At 41.3% G+C, this 13109-nt stretch overlaps 1 protein-coding gene across 4 annotated transcripts in view; it reads right to left on the reverse strand.

Annotated features, from left to right (window-relative positions):
* The window catches only part of SLC24A2 (solute carrier family 24 member 2), a 259384-nt gene that overhangs the window by 62517 nt on the left and 183758 nt on the right, over positions 1 to 13109 (reverse strand). For 3 of the 4 annotated variants that reach the window (XM_068234400.1, XM_068234401.1, XM_068234399.1), the window contains exon 6: positions 7716 to 7766. The exons of the other annotated variant lie outside the window; for it this stretch is intronic. In XM_068234400.1, the coding sequence (XP_068090501.1) occupies positions 7716 to 7766 (51 nt within the window). The remainder of the gene's footprint in view (positions 1 to 7715; positions 7767 to 13109) is intronic. 4 annotated transcript variants of the gene reach the window in all.

Raw genomic sequence — 13109 nt, forward strand, 5'->3', positions numbered from 1 at the left:
TAAAAAAGACTGAAATAAAAAAAAAAAAACACATACAGAGTTAGTTAGTTAGTTAATTGACTTCCCCTTCAATTGGTCGGAGACTACGATATATACACAACACACTACATACATAGACATATGCCTATGATAGGGATTAGATCGTGAGCAAATTTGAGGGACAGTTAAGTGACAAGACTATACTTTGTGCAGTGCTGCAGGAGATGTCAGCGCTATATAAATACTTATTTTATTAAATGTAAAAAAAAAACCCAGCCTGCCAGCTCCAATCGTTGGCTGGTAGGCTGATTGCTGGGGCCCGCTGCATTTACTGACGGGAGCTTACGCTCATACGAGCTCCCGTCAAATATCGCTTCTTGCGAGATGATGCCATATGGCGTTGCTGAGACCTGAGAGAGCCGCTGTCCCGCCACCATCCTGCATTAGGTGGACAGCAAACAGTTAAGTTGCCTTGAGCTGGGAGCACAGTGAAATTAGGTAGCTGGGCCTGCCTTTGACCTAAGTGACTTTTGACCCGGGTGCCGCAAGATGATACTCTCCTCTCGCTGTCCAGTGGTGAAAGCTCCCCATCAGTCACACGTCCAGCGTCCTATCTCCATGGCCTCAGGTGTCACTACTCATGTATCTTCATGACGCTCACTGGCATGTCAAATGCCCACCTTAATACCAATATCTAGAGGCATAACCTAGTTACCTAACACCTGCCACTTTTGAGAACACAGTGTTCTCAGTTGCTACATTGTGATATTCATCACCAGAGACGGTCAAAATTACCTAGGGTTGCACTACCTTTTCACTGTAAGTAATGGAAAAATTGCAGTGAACGCATGCCAACTTTCCTCGCTTTTGTGAATATGGGCCAAAGACATTTTTTCAACGGCTCCTTTGTATTGTGCGACCCTCACCCTATGCAGCCCTTTCTATTTGGGACGGTAGCTAATTATAGGCTATCTCAGTGATCTGCAAACTTGGCTCTCCATCTGTTAAGGAACTACAAGTCCCACAATGCATTGCAGGAGTCAGATAGCCACATTCATGATTCAGAAAGGCAAATGCATTGTGGGACGTGTAGTTCCTTAACAGCTGGAGAGCCAAGTTTGCAGATCACTGGGCTATCTAAAACATACTTCAATTATTAATTTATCAGTTTGTAAACCTATGTGTAATTCCATATACACCATTACAAATATCATTTGACCATCTTTCTTTCTTTGGATCAGATCATTTCCAACATATTACACCATAGTTACCCAGTGCATCCAAAAGATCATCTTTCATTAAATAAAGACAGCCAAATCAAACCAAATTTCTGTAATGCCAATTCAATGATAGTGTTCCTCAAGCACAAATATCCCAAGTTCTTTCATTCATTCTTGCCAGACTTTGAGCAATTATGAACATATGATTTAGCTATTCAGATTTTTTTTGCACTTTTTCTCTTTATAACAACACATAAGCTGAAGATTTTAAGCTACTTTCTTGTTTTTAGCATAGAGTTTTCACCCGATTTTAAGACAAGAGAGCCACTCTTCTTCTTTCATTTTGGTCTGGGCTTGGGAAAGCAGTGCTTAAAGATTCTTTAGAGTAGTCTTTTGGAAGGAAACTAAGTTCTGGGCACAAAATACCAGAGAAACATTTGAACAGTTGGGAAGAGGGGCCAGATGGAAAAATGTAATTTACAAAGAATGGTTTTAGTGCTCAGTCTGCAGGTCTTTTCCTTGTTCTCATGGTGAATAAGAAATTGCAGATTAAAAACTTATTATAAGTACATGTTGCCATTGGAAGAAGATAAACCTGACTGTCTTGATAAGATGATGAGGAGAAACCTCTGACATATTGTTCTGGTGACTGATTAATTCCCTTGATCTGTCAAAATTGAGACATGAATGGAACTCTCCTATAGGACACAGTTTTGATGTGGACATCACTGAATATTCTTACTGCATGAAGAACAACTTTTGTCTTGGTTGCTGCGAATGAAGTTCCCATAACAGGGAGAACATGCATGATATTAGTGAGTCTATCTACCAATACAAAGATAGAGCTAAAGCTTTTGGGCACTGGAAATTCAACAACAAAATTTATGGAAAGATTGCCCCAGGGGCAGGTTTGTATGAGTGATGGTCTCCATAATCCTAAGTGCTTATTACAGTTACTTTTAAAGCAGGCACATGGGGAGCAAGAGTCTTATGGCCCATACTCACGGGCTACAATTGTCACCGCAATCACGTGGCGCGCGCGTGTTGCGGCGACAGGTCGCCCGTGAGTATACCCCGAACCGTCGCTCGTCGCTGCTGTTGCCAGGCGATTGGCGCGGTCAATCGCCTGGCGACAGTTGCCGCCGCAACTTCGCCGCAACTGTCGCTAGTCCGCGTGAGTATGCAAACTAGCGACAGCAACCAATAGAAAATACACGGCACTTCCGGCGGGGGGAGGAGCGTCGGCGACAGCTTCCGTCGCTGCACTAATCCCTCTTCCGCGTGTGTACGCGGAGGGACCTGGCGACGAGCTGTCGCCGGCCTGTCGCGCACACGCTCACGTGTGCTAGCGACAGGCAACAAATGTAGCCCGTGAGTATGGGCCATTAAACCTCGTACACACCGAGTGATTGATGTCACCGAGCAGGGATCAGGACTTGATCCCTCAGGTGACAGCATATAGTTGATGCAGTACAGATGCATCACCATCACCAGTCTTCAGCCTAGCAACGCATCTGTGTGTATGAAGGGGGGGGGGGGGGTTAGATAGTTTCTTGTCTCCATTGTCATAATATCTCTGGAAAGGGTTCATCTTTGGCAGAAAAAAGCTATGGGAGAAAGTATGGCTTTGGGCTCCAGTTTCTAGGACTTCTATTGAATTCAAAGTGATCAACTTCTAACATGAAATACAAGGTAGGGGTGTGAGTGTTTCAGGATGTCTGTCGAGGAAAGAGTATATTCAAATTCACAACTGTTGGCTTAGCTTATAAAGAAGGGAAAGGGAGAAGAGTAAGGCTGCTTGTGAGCTTTGCTTATAATGGCCAAGAATAATGCATTTTTGATAAAAGTTGTCAAGTCCTAGGAATCCTTGAACTCTATTTTTGTAGGGAAACTAACCCAGATTTGTCAGGATCCATGGATTGGAGATACCTTTAGTGAGCATAAGGCCAAGAAATTGAGTCATATTTCTCCACTTTTGTACAAAGCCTGTGGATACACAGGTATCCCAGGATCTTTTGAACATGTTTTCTGTGTTCTTTAGAGGTAGAGAAGATCAGAATATCATTCCAATATGCCACCAAGAATAAGTTGAGGAAATCTGTGATGGTATTATTGACAACATTCTGGAATATCAGCATCACTACCAAGAAGACGTGTTTTACACCCCTAGAAGTGTGTACCAGGCTTTCAGTGACCCAATAATTGTATTCCAGCTTCCTAGTGCCCACCATAGCATGTCCCAGCTTCTTAGTGTCCCCATAATATTTCCCAATGCAATTCAGAATTTGTAGTTTCCATGTATGATGGATGGAAGATGTAGTGGCAGAGATCAAATGTATAGGAGAGGACTGTTGGAAAGAAAAGGGATAACATATTTGCAGTCCACAACAGGTATCCTGCTCATGCTGGGCTGCATGCAGTGCATGGGCCATGAATTAGGCATTTACACCTTCTCACCTTGTAGTATAGGATTATGGATCTATAGTGAGAAGTAGAGCTTTAGTACATTTGTGTATAGAAGGTCTTTTATAGACTCGTGCATAGACACACATACAATTGCATTATGATGCATTTTCATTTAGTAATGAAATTGAAGGGGAATTAACTAGCATCACTTATTGTGTATGACAGCCCTACTCTAACTATACTATAAGTCATCATATCCTGATGAAGAAGTCTGTCCTCCTAGGTTGCAACTTAGTTACCAAACTAGTTTGAAATAAAGCAGGCGGTCAAATGATGCATTTTGTTTTAAATACCTGGATTTTCACAAACAAAGGTATCAAGCCATTCAACTTGTGAGGAGCCTTGCAAAGCTTAAATGTTAATTATGCGTAAAGGATTCTCTTAAAGAGAATTTGAAGTGAAAATAAACTTATGAGATAATGAATCGTATGTGTAGTACAGATAAGAAATAGAACATTAGTAGCAAAGAAAAGAGTCTCATATTGGTTCCAGTACAGGGAGAGCTAAGAAACTTCACTTGTTATGTATGCAAAAGAGCTTCTCTGAGCTCTCTGACCAAACTTGGGTCAGATACAATCTTGTCTTCTGAAGCACTTAAACAGTCAAGAAACAGTGAGAGACAGCTTCAGATAAGGTGCAGGGAAGTTCATATGGTCATTAACTCTTCTCTGGTTCATAGTGTAAAATACAGAGTGTGGTTTTTAAATTGCAAATATGACAGAATAATGCAATGTTATAATAAAAAAAAGCTCTATAACTAAAAATAAAAATATGAGACTATTTTCTTTGCTACTGATGTTCTATTAACCACTTCACAACTGAGGGGTTTTACCCCTGAAACACCAGCGCGATTTTTACCTTTCAGCGCTGCTGCCATTCTTTTTTAGTCACCTGCTGTGCTGGCTGGCTGGAGTGTGCCCGCGAGTTCCCGGCCCACTCCCAGCCAGTAAACAAACAAGTGCACAATTATACAAACTAGATCGCGCTACTGCTTCAATGAGTCCTTGCTACCATATACATGAATCAATTGTCCATAACCTATCCGGTGCGGTTCCATATATTTCTTCAGGCTAGATCGTGGGCGTTCAATAATGCTTAGGTTTCTGTACATATACACCTCCACCACACCCTTAAGACTGGGCACTCACCCTTATCCACAGACCCTCTGCCAGATGGGTCTATTGCACCTTGGGATACTCTTAGGCGATCCCCAGCCTTTACGATCCACACTTGAATGGTAAAGCAACTTCTTCATAAAGCATGCACCTCAAAGTAAAGCACAAAGCCTCTCATAGCGTAAAACCGTTCAGTTAGTTTGATAAACACCTGAGAGGAAGTGAATTGGTGTGGTGGATCAGCGGCGAGGGGGATGAGACATTCTGAGGTCCGGTTTCACTTCTAGCCCTCCCTGACGGCCACCATATGGGGGAGAGCCCATCCAAAAAACTCTGTGCGCTATTTTATCGTATGGACATGTGAGTGTGCAATTTTAACTTTTATTAAACTAACTGAACGGTTTTATGCTATGAGAGGCTTTGTGCTTTACTTTTAGGTGCATGCTTTATGAAGAAGTTGCTTTACCATTCAAGTGTGGATCGTAAAGGCTGGGGATCGCCTAAGAGTATCCCAAGGCGCAATAGACCCATCTGGCAGAGGGTCTGTGGATAAGGGTGAGTGCCCAGTCTTAAGGGTGTGGTGGAGGTGTATATGTACAGAAGCCTAAGCATTATTGAACGCCCACGATCTAGCCTGAAGAAATATATGGAACCGCACCGGATAGGTTATGGACAATTGATTCATGTATATGGTAGCAAGGACTCATTGAAGCAGTAGCGCGATCTAGTTTGTATAATTGTGTTAATTGTGATTAGTTGTTAGAACGCGCACCACCATTAGTGTAGACATTGATTCAACTTTGCCAGCGCTGTGTACTTTGTACGATTTTTAAACAAACAAGTGCGCCTTTCTCCGTCCCTGGGGGTGAAGCGGTGCGCAGAGGGACGGAGAAATTTAGCACTGGGGGGGGGGGGGGGGGTAAAGTGGTTAATTATCTCTACTACACATACAATTCATTTTATCATACTTTTTTCACTTCCAAGTCAATTTAACAGTTATCAGAAGAAATAGCTCGGGTACTCAAAAATGTAAACGTGGTCTCCACAAATTAAAATGTGTACACTGCAATGTTCCAATATGACATGACCAAAAAAGTAAGGTGAGTTTCCCAACTTAAGTAACCTTTAATGCAAAGTGTTACACAGAGTTTATTAGATTCAGAGTAACACTGGCTAGCTTGTCCTCACCCACCTCAAAACAGGCATCATAACTTGAGCAATTATTGAAGGGAAAACTATGTGATGTTAATAGTGGCAATCACAGTAAACTGATCATTGAATAGTGGAAGGTGATTTACATTTAACATCACCACTTTGCAAGTTCACTTTCTTAATCCCCTTGAGGCTTTTTGGGATACTCAGAGGAGTGGCCAGAGCTGGATCATCCTCAAGGCAGCTACCTAGGTCCTAGAGAGAGTGATCAGGGGCCTGTTTTAAAGAGAATCTGTATTGTTAAAATCGCACAAAAGAAAACATACCTGTGCGTTAGGGGACATCTCCTATTACCCTCTGTCACAATTTCGCAGCTCCCCACTGCATTAAAAGTAGTCAAAACAGTTTTTAAAAGTTTGTTTATAAACAAACAAAATGGCCACCAAAACAGGAAGTAGGTTGGTGTACAGTATGTCCACACATAGAAAATACATCCATACACAAGCAGGCTGTATACAGCCTTCCTTTTGAATCTCAAAAGATCATTTGTGTGTTTACCTTCTGTCCTCTGCAGCTCTCATCCACTGAATACTAGTGACAGGCTGTGAGGCTGATCATTTCTTCCTGCAGACAGCTCTGCCCTGTCTGTATTATCCAGCTCTCTTGTCTCACTGATATCAGAGCGCAGAGACGCTGCTGGCGTATGTAAATAACACCCACGCTGGAGTGTGCATAGAGGGCGCCTGCAGGGGGGGCGTGCCTAACAGATCAGTACGGAAGAGGTGGCAGCCTTCCAGACACAGGGCGACAAGTCCGACAGGGGAAAGATACATTGATTTATTACAGAGACAGTGATAGTAGAAGGTGCTGCAGTAAGCCAGAGCACATTAGAATGGGTTTAGGCACTTGTAGGATGGTAGAGAAAAGGATGACATTTTTGTTACAGAGTCTCTCTAATGCTACTTCTCACCCTATCTTACCAAAAAAGATGGCCATTGAAAAAGTTGTTACTTGCCTAGAGCCCCATTTCACCTTAATCCATCTCTGGGCATGACACAAACTCTAGTACCACAACCAGTTCTGAAGATTAACTATCACAAAACACACATGCATTAGTTTTTACTTCAAATGAAATTGCAAAAATACCTTGTAGTTTCAATTCTTTTGAATTCATATTCTCTCTTTTCAAGCTTAGTTTACATATTTTTGGCAGTAACATCTTCAAAAAATGATATCATAGGCCTTTTATTACATTGTTTGGAAGCATGTGTTCCAAGCACTGATAATGCACAGCACACTTTTAGCACAAAACAGAAATGAACATGGTGTACAAATACAAATAGCTAACTTTTAAAATAAACTTTTCTTTTTATTTGCTAATCAGCATCTAGTTACCATGCAGCAGCATAACAATGCTTATACAATGCTTATCCAGATAATGTCCAACATCCTATACATATATACAGTATATCTTTATGTACGCTATATAAGTAACATAATGAACACATGTTATATAATGCAGGTATATTTTTAGCTGTTATTGCTAAACACAAGTTAGTCATCCTTTATAAGAATCAGACCCCAAAAATAGAATGTATATCCAACAGCACAACAAAATGACTGAAGGGCAAAAAAAGGACAACATCCACATTAACACCAATACCAGCCACTTTGGTGGACCATGCAGGAACGAGCAATAACCATGTGAATAAAACAAAGTACACAAAAGCTCATACAAACAACGACAAAATGCTAGCATGAGTATTTTACAAAAGAATCTTACCTTCTTCAGTCATAGTGTCATAATATTTTAGTTTCCCATATGATCCAAGTTCTACAACATCACAGTAAAAACAGAAGGGTAAGGCTCTGGAAATACGGTGGTAGGAGTAAAATATATACAGCTACTAAATTACCCTATCACATTTGAATTCATTTAGCCTTATTCACATGCCTTTTCAGCAACATTCCTATAAGCCTAATTGTTAAAGGGCTACTAAACCTAAATTACACAGTTTTCTAAAAGTGGAACAACCAAAATGTATTTTGACTTAAAGGGGCACTATGGCGAAAAATGTTAAAATGTAAAATATGTGCAAACATATATAAATAAGAAGTCAGTTTCTTCCAGAGGAAAATGAACCACAAATTACTTTTCTCCTATGTTGCGGTCACTTACAGTAGGTAGTAGAAATCTGATAAAAGCGACAGGTTTTGGACTAGTCCATCTCTTCATGGGGGATTCTTAGAGATTTATTTATTTTCAAAAGCACTTCGTGAATGGCAGTTGCTCTGTCCAACTGCCAAAAAAACTGTGTAGCGAGCAGGGAAGCTGGCCAGCATCATTGTTTAAATCCTTTTTTAGGGAATATCTTGATAAAGAATAAAAGCCTTGCTGAGAATCCCCTATGAAGAGATGGACTAGTCCAAAACCTGTCGCTTCTGTCGGATTTCTACTACCTACTGTAAGTGACAGCAACATAGGAGAAAAGTAATTTATGGCTCATTTTACTCTGGAAAAACACACTTCTTATTTGTCTATCATTGCACATATTTAAAATTTTTAAATTTTTCGCCATAGTGCCATAATACTGGGAAGTAAGTTTAACATGTCTCGTGGTTCTTATGGTTGTCCTTGCCTATACTGTGGAAATTTGAACTCACTTTTCGTTTTACTAGTGACAGAACATTAAAATAATTCCTGCATCAGAGTAACAGACAGCAATAAAGGAAGCTATATTTTTTTAGCAGTGCAACCTTTCTGCAATTCCAATAAAAAAAAAGTTTTAGTGCACTTATGTAAATGTATGCTTAAAATATTATGTAATATCTATATGCTTAAAATAGTGCAATGTACTTTTTTTTTATTTAAATTCTGTTCTAAAATGCAAGCTTGTTACTACAATTGTTCACATTACAGAAATCAGCTGTTAGTTGTCTGTGCTTACTTTCATCTGCACTACAGTAAAGTGATGATAATTTACTATCAGTACAAGCTCAGTGTAACCTTCCTGTATGCTAAATAGGACATAACATGAATTTAAAAAAATTATATACGAGGGACATAAGCAAAATAACATACTTTTTAAATAATGAATTAAGGAAACATTTTAATTATTTTATTTTAAACATACAGTACTGGTCCATATGCAATTAGGGCTCTTTCACATCTGAGCCAGTTTTCTGTGGTTTAACGTAAAGTCAATACTTTGTATTAACCAAGGTAAAATGAAAGTCCATAGACTTTAATTCTACCTTTCACATCCAACACTGCGTTTTGGTGCATTGTGGTTCGACTCACCCGAGAGCTTTTAATCGTCAGTAGCCGGTGTTTTCCCGTCAGGTGAATTAATAACTAACGCCGCTGATTGCGTCACACTGTAACATCCCGACGACACGCCACAGGCCATAACACGTGCAGGAGAACGGCTACTACAAGCGTTGTCAGATGTGAAAGAAGCCTTAGCTTTGCTCCTAAGATTTCTCCTAGGTGATATTTTCACACCTTGCCAATAAAATGCCTTTTAAACCACCAGCAAGAAAAAAGACTTAAAATAATTTTTATATTATTGGTACTTGTTGGCACTTTTTAAATTGCAAAGGGCTATTTAAAAGAGAATATGACAATCACCTAGGAGAAAAAGTTAGTTGAATAAGGGCCACTGTATCCTCTAGATATTTATGCAAATAATCATTATTTCAGCATTTTTTATATATTTTCACAAGGTTTTCAATGCTATTGTTGCAAAAGCATCACATTTATCACCAATAGGTTGGAGGGATTGGGGTTCATATTAACGCTGCTGAACAAACAGTTCCCGGCATTCTGCAGCCACGTGACAAGCAGTGCAGGGAGAACAGCAGTTAACCTGACAGATGCAAGTTATTGGGAGCTTCACCTTACTTACTTTCTACCTTGTCACTGGCAAAAGGAAATGAAAGGAATTTCTTGAATGGAGTTAAAGACAGTAAAGAAAAATTGCCTGGATTTATACTTTGACTAATGTAAAAGAGCTTTAATACCATCCACTGATGTAAATTGAAACTCTACTATACTTACCATGATTGTTTACATAGTTGCCATATACAGACTTATAGATTACTGACTAAAGTGAATTGTGAAATTTTCCATTTTGCCATGTAGAGCAAGGATTTCCAAGATAGGATAGGATAGTAGCTGCACAGTGAATAAAGGTGTGCCGATATGCTATGTAAACCCCATACACACGTTAGAGGCGAGGCGGCTGATAATGACCAGCTCTGCCAAGAATCCACTGTGTGTAAAACAGTCTCAGCCCCCCTCGGCCTCTTGCTTATCTACAGCCAAGAGTATTGTTCTCACCATTTAGCCTGTCCACTATATGACATCTCTCCTTCGACCCACCTCTCCCCTGCATAGGAACAGAACACGTCTGACAGCCTCAGCCCTGCAGTGTCACCTGAGGGAACAGGTCCCCATCCCTACTGAAAGACATGCCTTGTAGGTGTGTATGAGGTGTTATTGTAAACCACAGGGTTTAGACTCCATCCTTCGAGCACCTTACAGACGCTTTGGTGGGCTACAGCCTCACAACATGTTTTGATGCTACGAAGGGGGCACGGCATACAACCAAGCATCTTCCAGTACTCTTGGCAATGCATCGGGGTGGCTATACACACGCTAGACTCTTGACAGAGACAGCCCGACCAGCTACCTCAGCTTAGAACACTATAGCATGTGTACCAGTCTTACCATTATATACCATGAGCCTGAAATGTAATAAAATGACATGGCAACCTACACATACATATATTTAATTCTTATTCACCCATGATTACCCTGGTCCATGTATACGTGTATGCTATTAGCAGCTCTTTCACACTGGGTTACGTATTTTGATTAGAATGTTTGGTGCTTCTTTAAATGTTTACATACAGTAACAATATGTCTTACCTTAAAGTGGTTACAATTATTTGTGACAAAGTCAATGGAATCATAAAAAACCTAAACTCAACTAAATGTGTAAATGAACACACAAATAACTAGCCAACAGTAATATCCTGAAGCAGCTTTCTAAATCCAGCCAGCATAGCAAAAAATTTAGTCAGGCTACCAACAGCTACGTTTTTGTTTGCTCTTTAGTGTCAAGCCAACATCACTATTCGTTGTATTATAGTACTAGAAGGCTGATGTAGCCTGAAGCTTAACAAAATATAACAACAGTTTAACAATAAAAAGCCCGAGCACAAGGGAAAGGAATGATACACGCAACATTTCTCATGCTACATAATTCTTGCACTGCTGCACCATTTAAGAACATAGGAAGAAGTTTGTTATTTTAATAATCAATAAGAAAATCACTTTTGTTATCAAGTTACATTATGACCATAAATAATTTTGGTTATTGAATACTTATAAATATAAATCAATATCTCCATTACAGAGGCGTAATGATAGCCCCCACCGACACTACAGTGCCCAGGGTGCAGTGCTGGGAAAGGGCCCGGGAGGCGGTCCTGTTGAAGGCAGAGCAGTAGTAGCGTTATTATACATTACCTGCTTCAAGCACATGCGTCTCTTCCATTCACTTTCTGGTTAGTTTTCAAGTGCCTCTCCCCTCACCTGGGGCCCCCCTTCCATGCTCTCCACTCCAGAATTGCAGCCAGCCAGCGGCAGCGAGCGAAAACCAAGCGCCAGTGCTCTGCGTGCCGCTGGTCTGGTCTGATCTTCTGCACTGTCCAATCACGCTCTTACTGTACGTCCTGTGAGAGCGTGATTGGACAGTGCAGAAGACCAGACCAGCAGTGGCAGGCCACGCGGAACTCGGACGCTCGGTAAGTGATTCCCACTCACTGCCGCTGGCTGGCTGCAATTCTGGAGGGGCAAGCATGGAAAGGGGGGGCCCAGGTGAGGGAGGGGGGAGGCTGCCCCCCTCCCCGCCGCTCTGTGCTCACTGCCCCCTCTTTCCAGGCTGGGGGCACCTATAGACCTGGCTGGCTACTATACTGGGGACACTTATAGACCTGCCTACCTAAAATGGGGACACCTATAGACCTGGCTACCTATACTGGGGACACTTATAGACCTGCCTACCTGAACTGGGGACACCTATAGACATGGCTACCTATACTGGGGACACTTACACACCTGCCTACCTAAACTGGGGACATCTATAGACCTGGCTACTTATACTGGGGACACTTATAGACCTGCCTACATAAATTGTGGACATCTATAGACCTGGCTGCCTATACTGGGGAGGGACACCTATAGACCTGCCTACCTATACTGGAGACACCTGTAGACCTGCCTACCTAAACTGGGGACACCTATAGAGCTGGCTACCTAAACTGGGGATACCTATAGATCTGGATACCTATACTGGGGACACTTATAGACCAGCCTACCTAAACCGGGGACACTTATAGACCTGCCTACCTAAACTGGGGACACCTATAGACCTGGCTAACTTTACTGGGGAGGGACACCTACAGACCTGAGTAACTAAACTGGGGACACCTATTGACCTGGCTAACTAAACTGGGGATGCCTATAGACCTGGCTACCTATACTAAGGCCACCTATAGAACTTGCTTCCTATACTTGGGACACCTACAGCTAACTACCTATACTGGGGACATCTATAACTTGCTATCTATACTGGGGACACCTATAGTTAACTATCTATACGGGGGACACCTATAGCTTGCTACCTATACTGGAGGTGCATATAGCTAACTACCTATAATGAGGACACCTACAGTATAACTTGCTACCTATACTGGGGACACTTATAGCTGGCTACCTATACTGGGGACAACTATACTCAGGCTCTAGGCCCTTCATATGACACTTGACTCAGGCCCTGGCCCTGCATACTCTAAGGCCACCCAGCAAAGCACCCAGCCCTCCCCAGCCAGCACTGGCTACCTAATACTGATATATATGGGCAAATGATCACGTCTGTTTTTTTGGGAAACATGGCTACTTAATTTATGTATACAGGGCCCATTTGGATACTAAATTATTTTATTTTGATGCACCTGGTTATTTATTTTATTCATTGTAAGGCACCTGGCTACTTAATTATTTTATTTGGAGGAGTTTGACTACTTAATATTTTTATTTTGCGGCATTTGACTACTTGATGAATTATCACGAGGCATGTAACTATTTGATTATTTTATTGATTTATTT

The sequence above is a fragment of the Hyperolius riggenbachi genome, chromosome 1 (genome assembly GCF_040937935.1).
Source record: "Hyperolius riggenbachi isolate aHypRig1 chromosome 1, aHypRig1.pri, whole genome shotgun sequence".
In the NCBI taxonomy this organism is placed as follows: domain Eukaryota; kingdom Metazoa; phylum Chordata; class Amphibia; order Anura; family Hyperoliidae; genus Hyperolius; species Hyperolius riggenbachi.